At 40.0% G+C, this 14453-nt stretch overlaps 2 protein-coding genes across 2 annotated transcripts; one reads left to right on the forward strand and one right to left on the reverse strand.

The window, feature by feature from the left end:
• Window positions 1–2306: 2306 nt before the first annotated feature.
• Window positions 2307–10932, forward strand: mfap1 (microfibril associated protein 1). The gene is made up of 9 exons (XM_061664290.1): window positions 2307–2389; window positions 2467–2554; window positions 4908–5124; window positions 5219–5357; window positions 6492–6679; window positions 6898–7167; window positions 7348–7507; window positions 10057–10146; window positions 10384–10932. Exons 2-9 carry the CDS (start codon window positions 2473–2475, stop codon window positions 10561–10563), a joined length of 1326 nt encoding a protein of 441 aa, XP_061520274.1. The 5' UTR covers window positions 2307–2389; window positions 2467–2472; the 3' UTR covers window positions 10564–10932.
• Window positions 10933–10959: 27 nt separating this feature from the next.
• On the reverse strand, window positions 10960–14048 carry hypk (huntingtin interacting protein K). The gene is made up of 4 exons (XM_061664304.1): window positions 13864–14048; window positions 11994–12049; window positions 11709–11760; window positions 10960–11192 (listed from the first exon to the last, which is right to left on the reverse strand). The coding sequence occupies exons 1-4, from the start codon at window positions 14023–14025 to the stop codon at window positions 11097–11099; spliced, it is 366 nt and encodes a 121-aa protein (XP_061520288.1). The 5' UTR covers window positions 14026–14048; the 3' UTR covers window positions 10960–11096.
• Between the last annotated feature and the right edge of the window lie 405 nt (window positions 14049–14453).

Genomic DNA, 14453 nt, shown 5'->3' on the forward strand with positions numbered 1-14453 from the left:
CTAAGATGAGACCTTGAGTGTGGGTTGGACTCTTAATATGTTGAGAGCGGTCAAATGTGTCAAGTATAGCAGAGAGTTCTTTAGATTTTATTTCCGTTACTGTCAACATGAACCTTCAAGTCTCCCGTTATGACAGAAGAGTTGTAGTTGTAATAACTAACAACATTTCTGAAAAATCCTCCATAAATTTTCTTTTGTATCTTTGAGGTCTATACATTATTAAAACAATAACCTTTGGGTCACCTTTAACTAAAAAACTGAGATAATCAAAAGAGCTAAAATCACCCACTATAATTTTTTTCACTGAAATAATGACTTAAAAATAACAGCAATACCGCCGCCTTTTTTCCCTATCCGACACTTGTTCATAAAATTAAAATTTGCTGGTGTTGCCTCATTCCAAATGGTATTACAGCTACTTTCTGTTAGACATTTAATAGCAAAAGTCTAGATCATAGGTTGTAATGATGTCATTAATCAACATTGATTTATTCCCCAGTGACCTGATATTGAAAAGAGCTAGTCTTACAGCAATAACTGCAGACAATGGTTTGATAGATTCACATTGTATCCTCACTAAGTTTGTAGTTCTACTTTTTTGTGCCATATTTCTTTGACCAACTTTCTGTCCCTTGTAATTTCAGGGATGAAAAATGCTTGATCTCCATAGGGGTCTGACTTATTCTGGAAAAGACCCCGCAGATATCAGTCAGATTTGCAGATAAGATTCTTCATGAGAGGCCAGTCTTGTACCCGCACTCTTTTACTACGAAGCCATGCTGTTGTAACACGTGCAGAATGTGGTTTGGCATTGTCTTGCTGAAATAAGCAGGAGCGTCCATGAAAAAGATGTTGCTTGGATGGCAGCATATGTTTCTCCAAAACCTGCATGTACCTTTCAGCATTAATGGTGCCTTCACAGATGTGTAAGTTACCCATGCCATTGGCACTAACACAGCTCCGTACCATCACAGATGCTGGCTTTTGAACTTTTCGTCCATAAGAGTACGGATGGTTCTTTTCCTCTTTGGACGTCCACAATTTCCCAAAACAATTTGAAATGTGGACTTGTTGGACCACAGAACACTTTTCCACTTTGCATCAGTCCATCTTAGATGAACTCGGGCCCAGAGAAGCCGGCGGGTGTTGTTGATAAATGGCTTTTGCTTTGCATAGTAGAGTTTCGAGTTGCATTTACGGATGTAGCGGCAAACTATATTTACTGACATTGATTTTATGAAGTGTTCCCGAGCCCACGTGGTGATATCCTTTACACATTGATGTCGGTTTTTGATGCAGTGCCGCCTGAGGGATCAAAGGTCGTATAACATTTATCAGTTTGAACATTAAATATCGTGTCTTTGTAGTTTATTCAATTAAATATAGGTGGAACATGATTTGCAAATCATTGTATTCTGTTTTTATTTATGTTTAACACAATGTCCCAACTTCATTGGAATTGGGGTTTTACATATAAATAGAACTCTTTTCATTTAAGCCTGCCTGTTTTTATTTTTATTTGTTTTGTCCATTGTTGTCTTCAGAGAAAGCATGGCAATCATCTGGAGAGATACAAAAATCTCACGATATGTATTTTATTGGGTTGAAAAATATAAATTTACTTTTTTACTTAAATACATTTACAAATCTGTATTTTTATACTTTTAGTAAGGGAGGGGCTTCAGTACTTTTACCAGTTTTGTTTTTTTAAGTATCAGTACTTAAGTGCTGAATACCAATACTTTTGACATCGCTGCAAACAGCCGTCAAGATATGTTATACGAGGTTCTTCAGTTAGTTACTAGAATAACAAAAGTCAAATTGGGCAAGTCAAAGTTTTATGGGTTCCTGTGCATGAAAGGGTTAAAAGGAATGAGAGGGTGGATAAATTGGCAAAGGGGGCTTTGGAGAAAAGGAAAGTAGAAATTAGAGTATTAGTAAAGCAGAGATAAAAAGTATTATATGGTGTGAAATCAATCAAATATGGCAGGAAACCTGGGATACAGTGGGAAAAGGAAGACATCTATATAAGTTGTAAAAAAGTATTTTAACGTTAATATAGTGTAGGTAGTGAGCAGAAAAGAGACGAAACAATGTTACTAAGGTTAAGGTTGGGACACTGTGGTTTAAATGATTTTAGCAAATGGCTACAAAATAACAGAGTGAAAGATTTAAGGGGCTCTGAATACTTTCCGTACCCACTGTATGTTCAAGCATTGTTAGATGGAATCGAGATGTCTGTTCCAGAGTTTGAACAGAAGGAGGCGGTAAATTGGCGGCCAAACGCCGTAAAACACAAAGAAGAAGCAGCAGCAGAAGAAGAAGAAGCAGAAGAAGAAGAAGCAGCAGCAGCAGCAGCAGCCCCGACTCCGCCCCATTTGTGCACGGCGTAAGACGTTATTTTTTATATATATTTTTTTGGCCAAGCGAAATAACACACATCTATCAAATTGGTTTGTTCACCAGGCTGCAATGTCTACCCACGATTCGGCCAACATGAAGCTTCCACCTATACAGTCCACGGCTGGAGCCGTACCGGTCCGGAATGAGAAAGGTTAGACTTAAACGACGTAAAGCTAATGCTAACGTGAAGCATCAGTCTTGTTCAGCGTGATAACGATTTTGCTTCTTGTCGATTTAGTAAAAATACAGACACTTTCCAAATAATTAGAATAGCATGGAAAGGTTAATTTTCATAATTCCATTCAAAAAGTTAAACTTTAATAGATTATAGATTCAGGGCCCACAATTTAAAGCATTTATTTATTTTTACACGAGTTTGGCTTCCAGCTCATCAAACCCACGAAATCGGGAATTCAAAGAAAATATGAATAAATAACCATTTACTTCTCAGTTTTTGTATAAAAAAGAAAATAAATTAGGGTCACATAAAAATCAAAACATGGTACTTTCAAAACAATGTTAATCTTCAATACTTGGTTGGGAATCCCTTTGCTTCAATTACTACCTCGATGCGCCGTGGCATTGAGACAATCAGCCTGTGGCATTGCCTGGGAGTTATGGAAGTCTAGATTTCCTTGATGCAGTCAGTTCTTCCTTGTTTTTGGGTCTGGTGCCCCTCATCCTCTTGATAATACCCCATAGATTCTCAATGGGATTTAGATCTGGCGAGTTGGCTGGCCAGTCAAGCACTGTGATGGCACGGGCATCAAACCAAGTTTTGGTGCTTCTGGCAGTATGGGCAGGGGTCAGGTCCAGCTGGGAGATGAAATCTGCATCTCAGCAGAAGGAATCAGGAAGTCTTCTAAAACATTCTGGTAGACTGTTGCGATGACCTTGAGTTTACCAACACCTGCACTGGACATTGCACCCCAAATCATGACTGACTGTGGATATTTCACGCTGGACCGCAAGCAGCTTGGGTTCTGTTCTTCACCCGTCTCCCTCCAAACCCTTGGATCTTGATTCCCGAATGAAAGGCACACTTTCATCGGAAAAGAGGACCTTGTACCACTGGCCAACAGTCCAATCCTTATTCTCCTTGGCCCAGTTGAGTCGCTTCCTATGTTGACTCAGGCTCAGAAGCGGCTTGACCCGAGGAAGCCAACAGTTGTAGCCCATCTCCCGGATGCGTCTGAATGTGGTGGTTTTTGAAGCTGTGACTCCCGCCTCATTCCACTCTTTCTGAATCTAAAATGCTCGATTCTTAAATCGTCTCTGATTTGATAATCCGCTGAAGCGCACAGTCATCTCTAATCTGGTGCATCTTCTCCTGCCACATCATGTCCCTCCGCTAGACTTCATGCTTATATGATATGCTTGGACACAGCACTCTGTGAACGGGCAGCCTCCTTCACTATGAACTTTTGTGGCTTACCCATCCTATGGGGGGTATCAATGATGGTCTTCTGGCCAGTTGTCAAGTCTGCCTGTCTTCCCCCATATTGAAGCCAACTCAAACAATTGAACCAAGCTGAAGCAATTGAATGACAAATGGAGAAACCTGTGCAGGTGCTTTGAGTTTAGTAGATGATTAGTGTGTGACACTCCGTTTAAAACATTTGGCCTGATTTCTTCACAGTATTACAATTTTTTGAATTCCTGATTTTGTGGGTTTTATGAGCTGTAAACTCAAATTATGTAAAAATAAAAAAAATCAATACTTGAAATAGTTTAAATTGTGCACCGTGAATCTATAATCAAGGAAGGTTTAACTTTTTGAATGGAATTATGGAAATAAATAAACTTTTCCATGATATGAATGTTTTTGGAAAGGGTCGTTATATGTCGATGTTAATGGTTTAAATCGTATTATATCCTTATATGAGAAATACCAATGTAGTGCATGATGATGGATACATTGACTCTCAATCAACATGACATTAAGTTAGCAATATGTTAGAATAATAGTAGTCTTTGACTCACAATCAACATGACATTAGTAAGTTAAAGAACAATATTGTACAATAATAGAATAATATCTCATCATTTATCGTTTGACAGTTGTTTTAATGAAACTAACTAACAATAATTTAACTTGTACATTTATAGTGGTGCGTAAACCCTGTCTGAATCAGTTAAAGCTTATCATTGTTGGTACCTTTTTTATATTTGTTGATATGGCTATAAAAATTTATTTTGTGCATATTCTGTACATAAAACAACCAAAAAGCTGGAATCATTAATTCACTGTCCTGGGCGAGCTGGAGCCTATCCCAGCTGACTCTGGGCGAGAGGCGGAGTAAACCCTGAACTCGTCGCCAGCCAAACGATGGGCACATATTAACAAACAAACATTCACACCTACGGGTAATTTAGAATCTTGATGTGCTAACCAGTCGTCCACCGTGCCGCCGGAATCGTTTAGTAATAATTGATAAATCGTATTCCAATTAGCTTAAAAAACATTGCCTTTGTATGTAACACATCTGTTTGTCGTTTTCCAGGAGAAATCTCAATGGAGAAGGTGAAGGTGAAAAGATATGTGTCAGGCAAACGTCCAGACTATGCACCGATGGAGTCATCAGACGAGGAAGAGGAGGATTTCCAGTTTGTTAAAAGGGGAAAGGAAATTGAACCTGAGGTGGAACAGGAGGAAGAGGATGTATCTGACCCACGTCTAAAGCGTTTGCTCAACCGTGTCTCTGAAGACGTAGAGGAGAGGTATCGCATGTCTCCTGACATTTGATATTTTGAGCTCCTCAGACTGACAGTACGCACATTAAAATTTGACCTCATTGTTTTCATCTTTACTCAGGCTTGCGAGACATCGACAGATTGTGGAGCCTGAAGTTGTCGCTGAGAGTAGCGAAGACTCTGATGAAGGGACGTGGCATCCACAACGTGAGGAGAGCAGTGAGGATGAAGAGGAGGAAGAGGAAGAAGTTGACGATGAGGTTCACATTTAAAGAAATATTATACAATTATTGGGCATAATTCAAATACATTATTTTCATCGTGGGGTTCTCAGTTTACAACTGTATCACCATGTGTTTTGAAGTTACAAACTGCTTGCACTGAACTCGTCTTTGCAGCAGCGTAAGAATATGTTCTCAACCGGAAGGCATGCTCAGTTACTGCTGTACTTACTGTTTCTCATTGAATTGTCTTCTATTTGTGACCTAGAAGTGTTTTCATACATGTATTATTGTAACTATCACTTTATTACTGTGTTAGCGTTGGTCAGTGATATACTTCATTGCAGCGTAAGAATACGGCACAAGAAAGCGAACTCGGATACTGCCGGGCTTCTTGTTTTTCACTTGTTTTATATTTATGACCCTGAAGTGTTTTACATTCAAGTATTTACTGTAAGTCAAGTTGAGTCAATTTTATTTCTGTAGCTCTAATTCATAGCAGAAGTTATCAACAAGCATTTTCCACATTGAGCAGGTCAGAAGAAAAGAAAAAAGAAACCCACATGAGCAAGCACTTGGCGACAGAGGCAAGGAACAACTCCTTCTCAGCCAGAGATTTCCAACCTTTGTATATTTTACAATTGAAAAATCTCACGGCACACCAACAAACAAAAATGTCACAAAAAGTGGATACATTAATTATTGTATGGACTGCCTGCCATCTAATAGAAGAGCATTTATTTGTTCTGTCTCTCACTTTGCCTCACTGGCATAAATAGATTAATAAAGATGGAAAGAAATAACTTTTTTAGCAATTAAGTAAAATTTTATGTTTCCCACGGCACACCTGAAGAGCGCTCACGGCACATTGTGTCCCGGCACACTGGTTGGGAATCACTGCTCTAAGCGAAGAACTTCGAACATAATCCGGGCTTCTGTGGGGCGAAGGTCTACATTGGTCGGCTGGGTTGCAATGAAGAGACAAGAGTAGAGGGACAAAGACAGAAAACAGGAAGGAAGGTTTGAGCAATTGAGGGAGGGACGAGAGAACAATGGGCACAACAACAGCCGTATCAACATCAGTACTAGTCCCATGAGGAAATAATTACGACTTTACTACTGAGTTAGCTTAGGTTAGTAATAGACTACGGTACTAAAATATTCTTTGTGCAGGAAATTGAGAGACGTCGTGCAATGATGCGTCAACGGGCTTTGGAACGCAAGACTGAAGAAATGGAGGTCTTGGAGGTGGAGGAGGAAGGCAAATCTGGGGAGGAATCGGAGTCTGAGTCTGAGTATGAAGAGTATACAGATAGTGAAGATGAAGCAGAGCCCAGACTTAAACCAGTCTTCATCCGCAAGTAAGAGCTGCTTCTATAATTTGTGACAACTGTGTGCCACATTCTCTGCTGTGTCAACCTTTTTGTTACTGAAAGCCAATCCCAGATGATTTCCAAGCCAGAAATGTGTGATTGCTATTCAGTTGATTGGTGTAGTCCTGTGTCATCCCAACAATTATATCAAATGTATTAGCTTTCTAAAGTTGATTTGGTACACCCTGAATGTGTTTGCTACCCAGGAAAGACAGAGTGACAGTCGCAGAGCGGGAAGCGGAGCAGCAGAAGCAAAGAGAGCTGGAGGCCGAAGCCAAGAGGCAGCAGGAGGAACGGAGACGCTACACACTGAAGATAGTGGAAGAGGAGGCTAAGAAAGAGTTTGAGGAGAATCGGCGCACCCTGGCCGCTCTGGATAACCTCGACACAGATGGCGAGAACGAGGAGGAGGAGTATGAAGCCTGGAAAGTTCGGGAACTGAAACGAATTAAGAAGGACCGAGAAGCTAGAGAAGTGTGAGTAGAAGCTGACACTTTGTCTATTACAAAATGTTGGCAAACCTTTCTCACTTTAGCCAAACTCCCTCGCCTTGAGGATATGGCAACAAAATTCCAATTTGTTCAATTCTAAAACACTGCTTGAATAACAGTTATATGGCCTTGATCGAATTGGTAATATATTGTTTATGTTGGCAGGATGGAGAAGGAAAAGGTAGAAATTGAGCGATTCCGGAATATGAAGGATGAGGAGCGCAGGACTGAGCTCCGCAACAATGGCAAAGTCATCACCAACAAAGCATCCAAAGGCAAATACAAGTTCCTTCAGAAGTACTACCACAGAGGAGCCTTCTTTTTGGTGAGTTGCAACACAGGTGCATTGTGGGACATGGTATTTATAGTCACTGCAATCTGGCGTGGTGTAGATTTACGTCTTGTGGGCCACAAATTATTTGGACAAAACAGCATCACACTGCAAAGGAGAAAATGCAATGTAAATATAATTAGCATAACTGATGCTTTGTCGATGTTTTTACGTAGTATGGACACTGACTTGCAAAGGACAACCCTATTTGCCTTTTGGCTAGCGCAGTGGTGTCAAACTCATTTTTGTCACGGGCCACATCGTAGTTATGGTTTCTCTTGGAGGGCCGTTATGGCTGTGAACCCACATGAATGTATGATCGCTTCATATTATTACATATACAGAAATTGATGGATAGCTACGATTAAAATCAGAAGGCAGTAAAAACCTTCTTCGACCACAGCATTACTATTGTTATTATTTATTTTAAGAAGAGCATTGGTAACAAACAAAATGCTTGCAATATCTCAATATTTTTAAAAGTGAAGGCAATTAGAAATTTTGGTATTTTAGCTGGAAACGAAGTAGATGCCCATGATTTGGTTTCGCAGGCCACATAAAGTGAGGTGGCGGCCCGAATCTGGCCCCCGGACCACCAGTTTGCCTGTGGGCAAGAGTAAATGGTAGGGGTGTCCTGATTCATCTATCCATCCATCCATCCATCAATTTTCCGCACTGCTTATCCTCACTAGGGTTGCGGGCGTGCTGGAGCCTATCCCAGCTAACTCAGGGCGAGAGGCGGGGTACACCCTGAACTGGACCCCAGCCAATCGCGTGGCACATATAAACAAACAGCCAATCGCTCTCACATTCACACCTATGGGCAATTTAGTCTTAAGTTAACCTACCAAGCATGTTTTTGGGATGTGGGAGGAAACCGGAGTACCTGGAGAAAACCCACGCAGGCAGGGGGAGAACATGCAAACTCCACACAGGCGAGGCCAGATTTGAACTAGGGAGGCAGATGTATTAACCAGTCGTCCACCAAGTTAACATAAATATATATATATTAACATATATATATATATATACACACAAACCCACGCACACACAGTGGGTACGAAAAGTATTCAGACCCCCTTAAATTTTTAACTCTTAGTTATATTGCAGCCATTTGCTAAAATCATTTAAGTAATTTTTTTTCCTCATTAATGTACACACTTATTGATAGACAAAATGGAATTGTTGAAATTTTTGCAGATTTATTAAAAAAGAAAAACTGAAATATCACAGAGCCGTGTGTGTATGTATGTATGTATGTACAGGAAGTCCTCGATTTACGAACAAGTTCCGTTCTTACGCTGGCGACGTAACACGAATTTCCCCGTAAGTCAGATATGACCATTAAAGTCAAAATTTACGGCGAAATACTTCTGTTACGGGTATTGTCCCACGTGATTGTGACAGCAAGCTCAGTGTGTGTGGGCGTGTGCGTCGATGTGTGAGTGAGACGGGACTGCGAAGGAGGAAGGAGTGCGCGCCGATGCAAGTGTGTACAGTGGCAGGTGTCGTGATGGCGACCGGGGAAGAGTAGCGATTAGCGGAGGACCCGTTGACGTTGAATGTGCAGAGGAAGTAATAAAGCCATTAAAGCAGCAAATCGGTGCATCGTGCCTTTATTGTTGCCGCCACTCAGCTCAGCTGTGCAACGAGAGAAGGGAGTTAACCCCTGCGTCTCCCCACAAAGGTCAGGTGACCGTAGTAGGAAAGGTTAACACTTCGTATCAAGGAACGAAAATAAGATGCTGAACTTACCATTACTGCTGAGAGTGTGAAAAAAGGAGGGCGAAAAAGGCAAAGATACTCCCGCCGCACAGACAAGCACTATGCACGAGCTAAGGAGAAACACTATGGTGCTGGGACAAAATGGCGGACGAGGCACGGGCGTCGTGAAGTCGAAATGTCGTAGGTCGAGTGTGTCGTAACTCGAGGACATCCTGTACACGTGTGTGTGTATCTCTATATATATATATATATATATATATATATATATGTATGTGTGTATGTGTGTACACGTGTGTGTGTGTGTGTGTATATATATGTAATTGTGTACACACACGTGTGTGTGTGTGTATATACATATGTGTGTACACGTGTGTGTGTGTGTGTGTATACATATGTATGTGTGTACACACGTGCGTGTGTGTGTAAACGTGTGTGTGTGTGTGTACACACACACGCGCATTCACACCTATGGGCAATTTAGAGTCTCCAATTAATGCATGTTTTTTGGATGTGGGAGGAAACCGGTGAGAACATACAAACTCCACACAGGCGGGACTGGGGATTGAACCCGGGTCCTCAGAACTGTGAGGCTGGCGCTCTAACCAGTCGACCAGTTGATTCCATGACATTTGAATCCTGGGACTCACATTGTCTCATGTGTAAAATGATCTACGCATAATACAAAATTAGTAAAGTGTGTATGATTATCGGCCAAAATTCAAGGCTGCAGTATCGGATCGGAAGCAAAAATGTTTCATCGGGACATCCCTAGTAAATGGTGTAGGTCCTTTGTATGAGTAACATGATTTGTGTTGCAGGATGAGGAGGACGATGTTTACAAGAGAGACTTCAGTGCACCCACTCTGGAGGATCACTTCAACAAAACCATCTTGCCTAAAGTCATGCAGGTCTGTGCCTGTTTCGTACAACAGCAACATTTACTTTCTTAATCCATTTGAAATGTGCATGTGATAGTGGAAAAATATTACAGTAGCATCAAAACTACTACTATTTACTACAGAGGTCAGATTGGCAAATCAGGACTTGACTGCCAGTGGTGTACAACTAACTGTATTTTGACAACATACTTGGAAGATGTGTCATTGTTTTCTTTTTTGACGTTTTTTGTCTTTCATCCCAATCAGGTTAAAAACTTTGGCCGGTCCGGACGTACCAAGTATACTCACCTGGTGGATCAGGACACCACGTCGTTTGACTCTGCGTGGGCTCAGGAAAGTGCTCAGAACAACAAGTTCTTTAAGCAGAAGGCAGCGGGAGTTAGAGACGTGTTTGACAGGCCCGCAGTGAAGAGGAAGAAGACATAAAATTCGTGTTCATCGGTCCACTCAGCCCTTGCCTGGACTTTACGTTGTATAAGAAAACATTGTTTCAATCAATCTTAAAAGACTAAATACATTAAGATGTTTGAAAAATGATGTGTATTTTGACCAATAATGTTTATTGTCCCAGATGAAACATACAACTGTCAGACTTGTTGGGGCATCAACCGCAAAACTTGTTCTCCATTTCTCAAGCTCTTTAAGAGCTAGTCAGTTAAATGGGTCAAGATGTGCAGTAATTTTGTACATATTCACCATGGTTTGACTGTGATTTGCAAAGATGTTTTCATTGCTCTTCCATCTTTGAGTTGTTTTTTTTTTTTTTTTAAATAAATGTATTTTCACAATTTAAAAGGTAGAGCATTTATATAAACAAGCACACAAAGACAAATTTTTTTTTTATTGTGAAAAGTTTTTTTTTCCCCCTCCAAAGATTAAACTACATTTTCTTTGAAGAGTCAATCCTCAGGAAATTGGTCTCAAGACAAACGGTGAGTCCTGTGTGCGCGCGTGCACGTTCAGCTGGTCAGAGCCACCAGAGCTTCCACCACGTTGCCCATGTGTTCTCTCAGACTGCGCTCTGCTGTGAACCTCGAAATCTCCATCTCTGACATCTGTGGCACAACATGAACATATCACGAACACACTGTTTTAATATCAAAAGGGTGTGGGGGAGAGATTTGGAAACTCAAAACACATTTATGACTGCGCACAACCTCTTCCCCAAATTGACCTGTTGAAAATGGCTTTTCAATTTGAAAGTCTTCTTTTCCCTTTCTATATTTTTGATGTTACTTCACACCCAAATTCTAAAATTGCTCTTAAATATTTTTATTCTTATGCCAATTAGGGTTGACAACAGTTTCGTTGCTTTACATTTGATTGGAGATGTACGCTGTATACTCCTAAAGTAGTTTAGAGGAACTTGATGTGCTCGACTTACAGAGAACATGCTGCCATGCTTTAATAACTCGAAACCCCAAAACAACTAGTTATCGCTTTGGCTCCTGTCATTAACCTAGGTTATATGTTCTTGTATAACACCATGTCCATTGGATAAGATACTAAAACTTCAAACCTAATATGTGACTAGATATTTGGAATTCCAGAAATACTGACAGATGACTTACAATTAACTCCACATCCTCTTTCTTGATAGTGACTTTGGCCAACTCTTTTTCTCTGCAAGATCAAATGACAACAAAAATCACCCATTTTCATTGCAACCTTTAAATATACTTAGATGTTACATCTCACAGCGATAGAAATACTGCCGAATTGCATGTGCAATATGTAAGATGGACAAAGTAACCCTTTCAATTATACAGTAAAAATTGTTACATAGTATGTTTTTTAATTCATACAATGATACAATGGAAATTTGAAACTTTTTATATTCAGACCGATGATCTTACCTCTCTTGTTTGGCTTTTTGTTCTCGTGACCTTCTATCTCCAATTACTGACATAGCCTGGAGAAACAAACAAATGGATATCTAAAACTTAAAAGCCTGTTTTTTTTTAAACGGTAATTTCATTTGGGGGGGAATTTCAGTTACCTGGCCCTGCGTGGAAAAAGTAATTACCCCCTTGTTAAATCATAAATTAATTGTAGCTAATTCCAACTTTTGGTTAATTTTCCACTGATCACACCCAAGCCTGATTACCTCCAGACCTGTTCAAGAAATCACTTTAACAGAATCTGCCCTGACAAAATAAAGTTGGACAAATTATCTAAAAAAAGCTGCATCTAAACAGATTCAACAGTAGTCACGAAAAAGTAATTGACATCTATCAGTCTGGAATGGGTTGCAAAACCATTTCTAAAGCTTTAGGATTCCAGTGAACCATAGGGAGAGACATTAACCTCAAATGGAGAACAGCAATGACTCATCCAGCAGGCCACAAAGGAACTCAGGACAACATCTAAAGAACTGCAGGCCTCCTTTGCCCCAGTTTAGGTCCGTGTTCACGACACAACAACAAGGAAGAGACTGGGGAAAAATGGCATCCATGGCAGCATTCCAAGGCGAAAACCAGTACTGACCAAAAATAACAAAGGCTTGTCTTACTTTTGCAACAACAACAACAACAAATCTGAAAGATGACATTTTGGAGAATATTATATGGACTGACGAAATGAAAGTTGACCTTTTTGGAAGGTGTTCGTCTTGTTAGATCTGGGGTAGATGCTTACAGAATTTACCAACAGTAAAACATGATGGTGGTAGTGTGATGGTCTTGGGCTGCTTTCCCATTCAGCACCTGTGCCTGATGGAACCATTAATGCTGCTCTTTAACAGAAAATCCTAAAAGGAGAATGTTCAGCCATCAGTTCATGACAGTTCATCAACTTCTGAATGGCTTAAAAAAAACAAAATGAAGGTTTTGGAGTTCAAAGTCCGGACTTGAATCCAATTGAAATGCAGTGGCATGACCTAAAAAAAAGGGCGTTCATGCTTGAAAACCCTCCATTTTTTGCTGAATTAAAAGAATTCTGCAAGGAAGAGTGGGACAAAATATCTCCACAGAGATGTTAAAGACTCATTACTAGTGATAGAAAACACTTGATTTCAGTTGTTCCAGATGAGGATGGCTCTACCAGTTATTACATTGAGGGGGGGCCCCATTACTTTTTCCACACAGGGCCAGGTAACGAATAGTTGTTTTTTTTCCCCCCTGAATAAGCGAAATCACCATTTTAAGTTCACTTGGGTTATATTTACTGATTATATAAGTGTATATACATATATACATACACACACACACTTGTTTGACAATCTTAAAGTGGGTAAACTAAAAAAATACAAGAATTTGAGATGCCAATACTTTTTCACAGCACTGTGTGCGCATACCTATATATATATAAATAAACACACACACCTTTTTTTTTTAAGTTAAAAAAAATGAATTTTACAAACCATGGTACTGAAATGGACTGCCCTCTTCAAATTATGAGTGAGTGATATCAAAAATACAACTATACCACTACAAATACAGCCTAGTTTATTTGTTACTATTCTAAGGTATAGTTAAGGTACTGACGACATCCAGTCATACGCTTTCTGTCCATGTTCCACATTGTGACTATCGAAAGGCTGCCCTAGCTATAGATATAGCTTTATAATTGTTCAATGTATATGAAGCTTTTATAATTAAGTTAGCAGTGGTTTTGTACTAATTACAACGCCAAAGTGAAATGTCGTGCAATTGCTCGTTAAATGTGCATTTCGGTCTCAGCACCACAACAATGAAGTCAGCAGTGACCGCATGACTGTTAACTTACCGTTTGTAAGTCCGAACTGGATATTTCTTTCTCCTCCGCATAATCAGTGACCCTCTCCAAATCTGCAGCACCGCTGTCATGTTTACGAGGCTTTTCTGCCGGCTTCCCAGTACAGTTTTCGTCGGCTTCCAGGTCCAAATCGACATCTCCCTCGGTCGCCATGTTTGCAAAGAAAAGGTAGGATGGGAATCTCTTCTTCTTTTCCCGACAAACTAACCGCCGTTTTAATAATTACTGCCTCCTAAAGGTAGTTTGATGTTATTGCATCCGTATTGTTAAGTTGTTGCAAGAAGTATGGGTCTTAATGGTCCATATTTTACTAACAAGTTGATTTTATGTATTTTTTTTTTTTGCTCAAGAAAATGAAACTGGCAGTCAGTTCCAATAAAATCAATAACATTTAGAGAAATTGGTAGATTGCAGTAGGCTTTGGACCGCTCACTTTTCTTCACCAAAATCAACACGCCCCCATATGTTGATGTCACATCAGTAACAGAAGTGGAGACCAAATTTGCTGCATAACCAGTGTGAAAAAAAGAATGTACTATATGATAAAGTTGCAGTATTTAGTCATATTTTATATTTCATAG

The sequence above is a fragment of the Phycodurus eques genome, chromosome 2 (genome assembly GCF_024500275.1).
Source record: "Phycodurus eques isolate BA_2022a chromosome 2, UOR_Pequ_1.1, whole genome shotgun sequence".
NCBI classification, from domain to species: domain Eukaryota; kingdom Metazoa; phylum Chordata; class Actinopteri; order Syngnathiformes; family Syngnathidae; genus Phycodurus; species Phycodurus eques.

Excerpts from the sequence above, each read along its gene's own strand:
- mfap1 (XM_061664290.1), top strand. The coding sequence starts at position 2,473 with ATGTCTACCCACGATTCGGCCAACATGAAGCTTCCACCTATACAGTCC. Across the intron at positions 7,168-7,347 it reads GACCGAGAAGCTAGAGAAGT|GATGGAGAAGGAAAAGGTAG; the intron begins GTGAGTAGAAGC and ends TTATGTTGGCAG. Across the intron at positions 10,147-10,383 it reads TCTTGCCTAAAGTCATGCAG|GTTAAAAACTTTGGCCGGTC; the intron begins GTCTGTGCCTGT and ends CATCCCAATCAG.
- hypk (XM_061664304.1), bottom strand. The coding sequence starts at position 14,025 with ATGGCGACCGAGGGAGATGTCGATTTGGACCTGGAAGCCGACGAAAAC. Across the intron at positions 12,050-13,863 it reads CCAGTTCGGACTTACAAACG|GCTATGTCAGTAATTGGAGA; the intron begins GTAAGTTAACAG and ends TTGTTTCTCCAG. Across the intron at positions 11,761-11,993 it reads CAAAAAGCCAAACAAGAGAG|AGAAAAAGAGTTGGCCAAAG; the intron begins GTAAGATCATCG and ends TTGATCTTGCAG.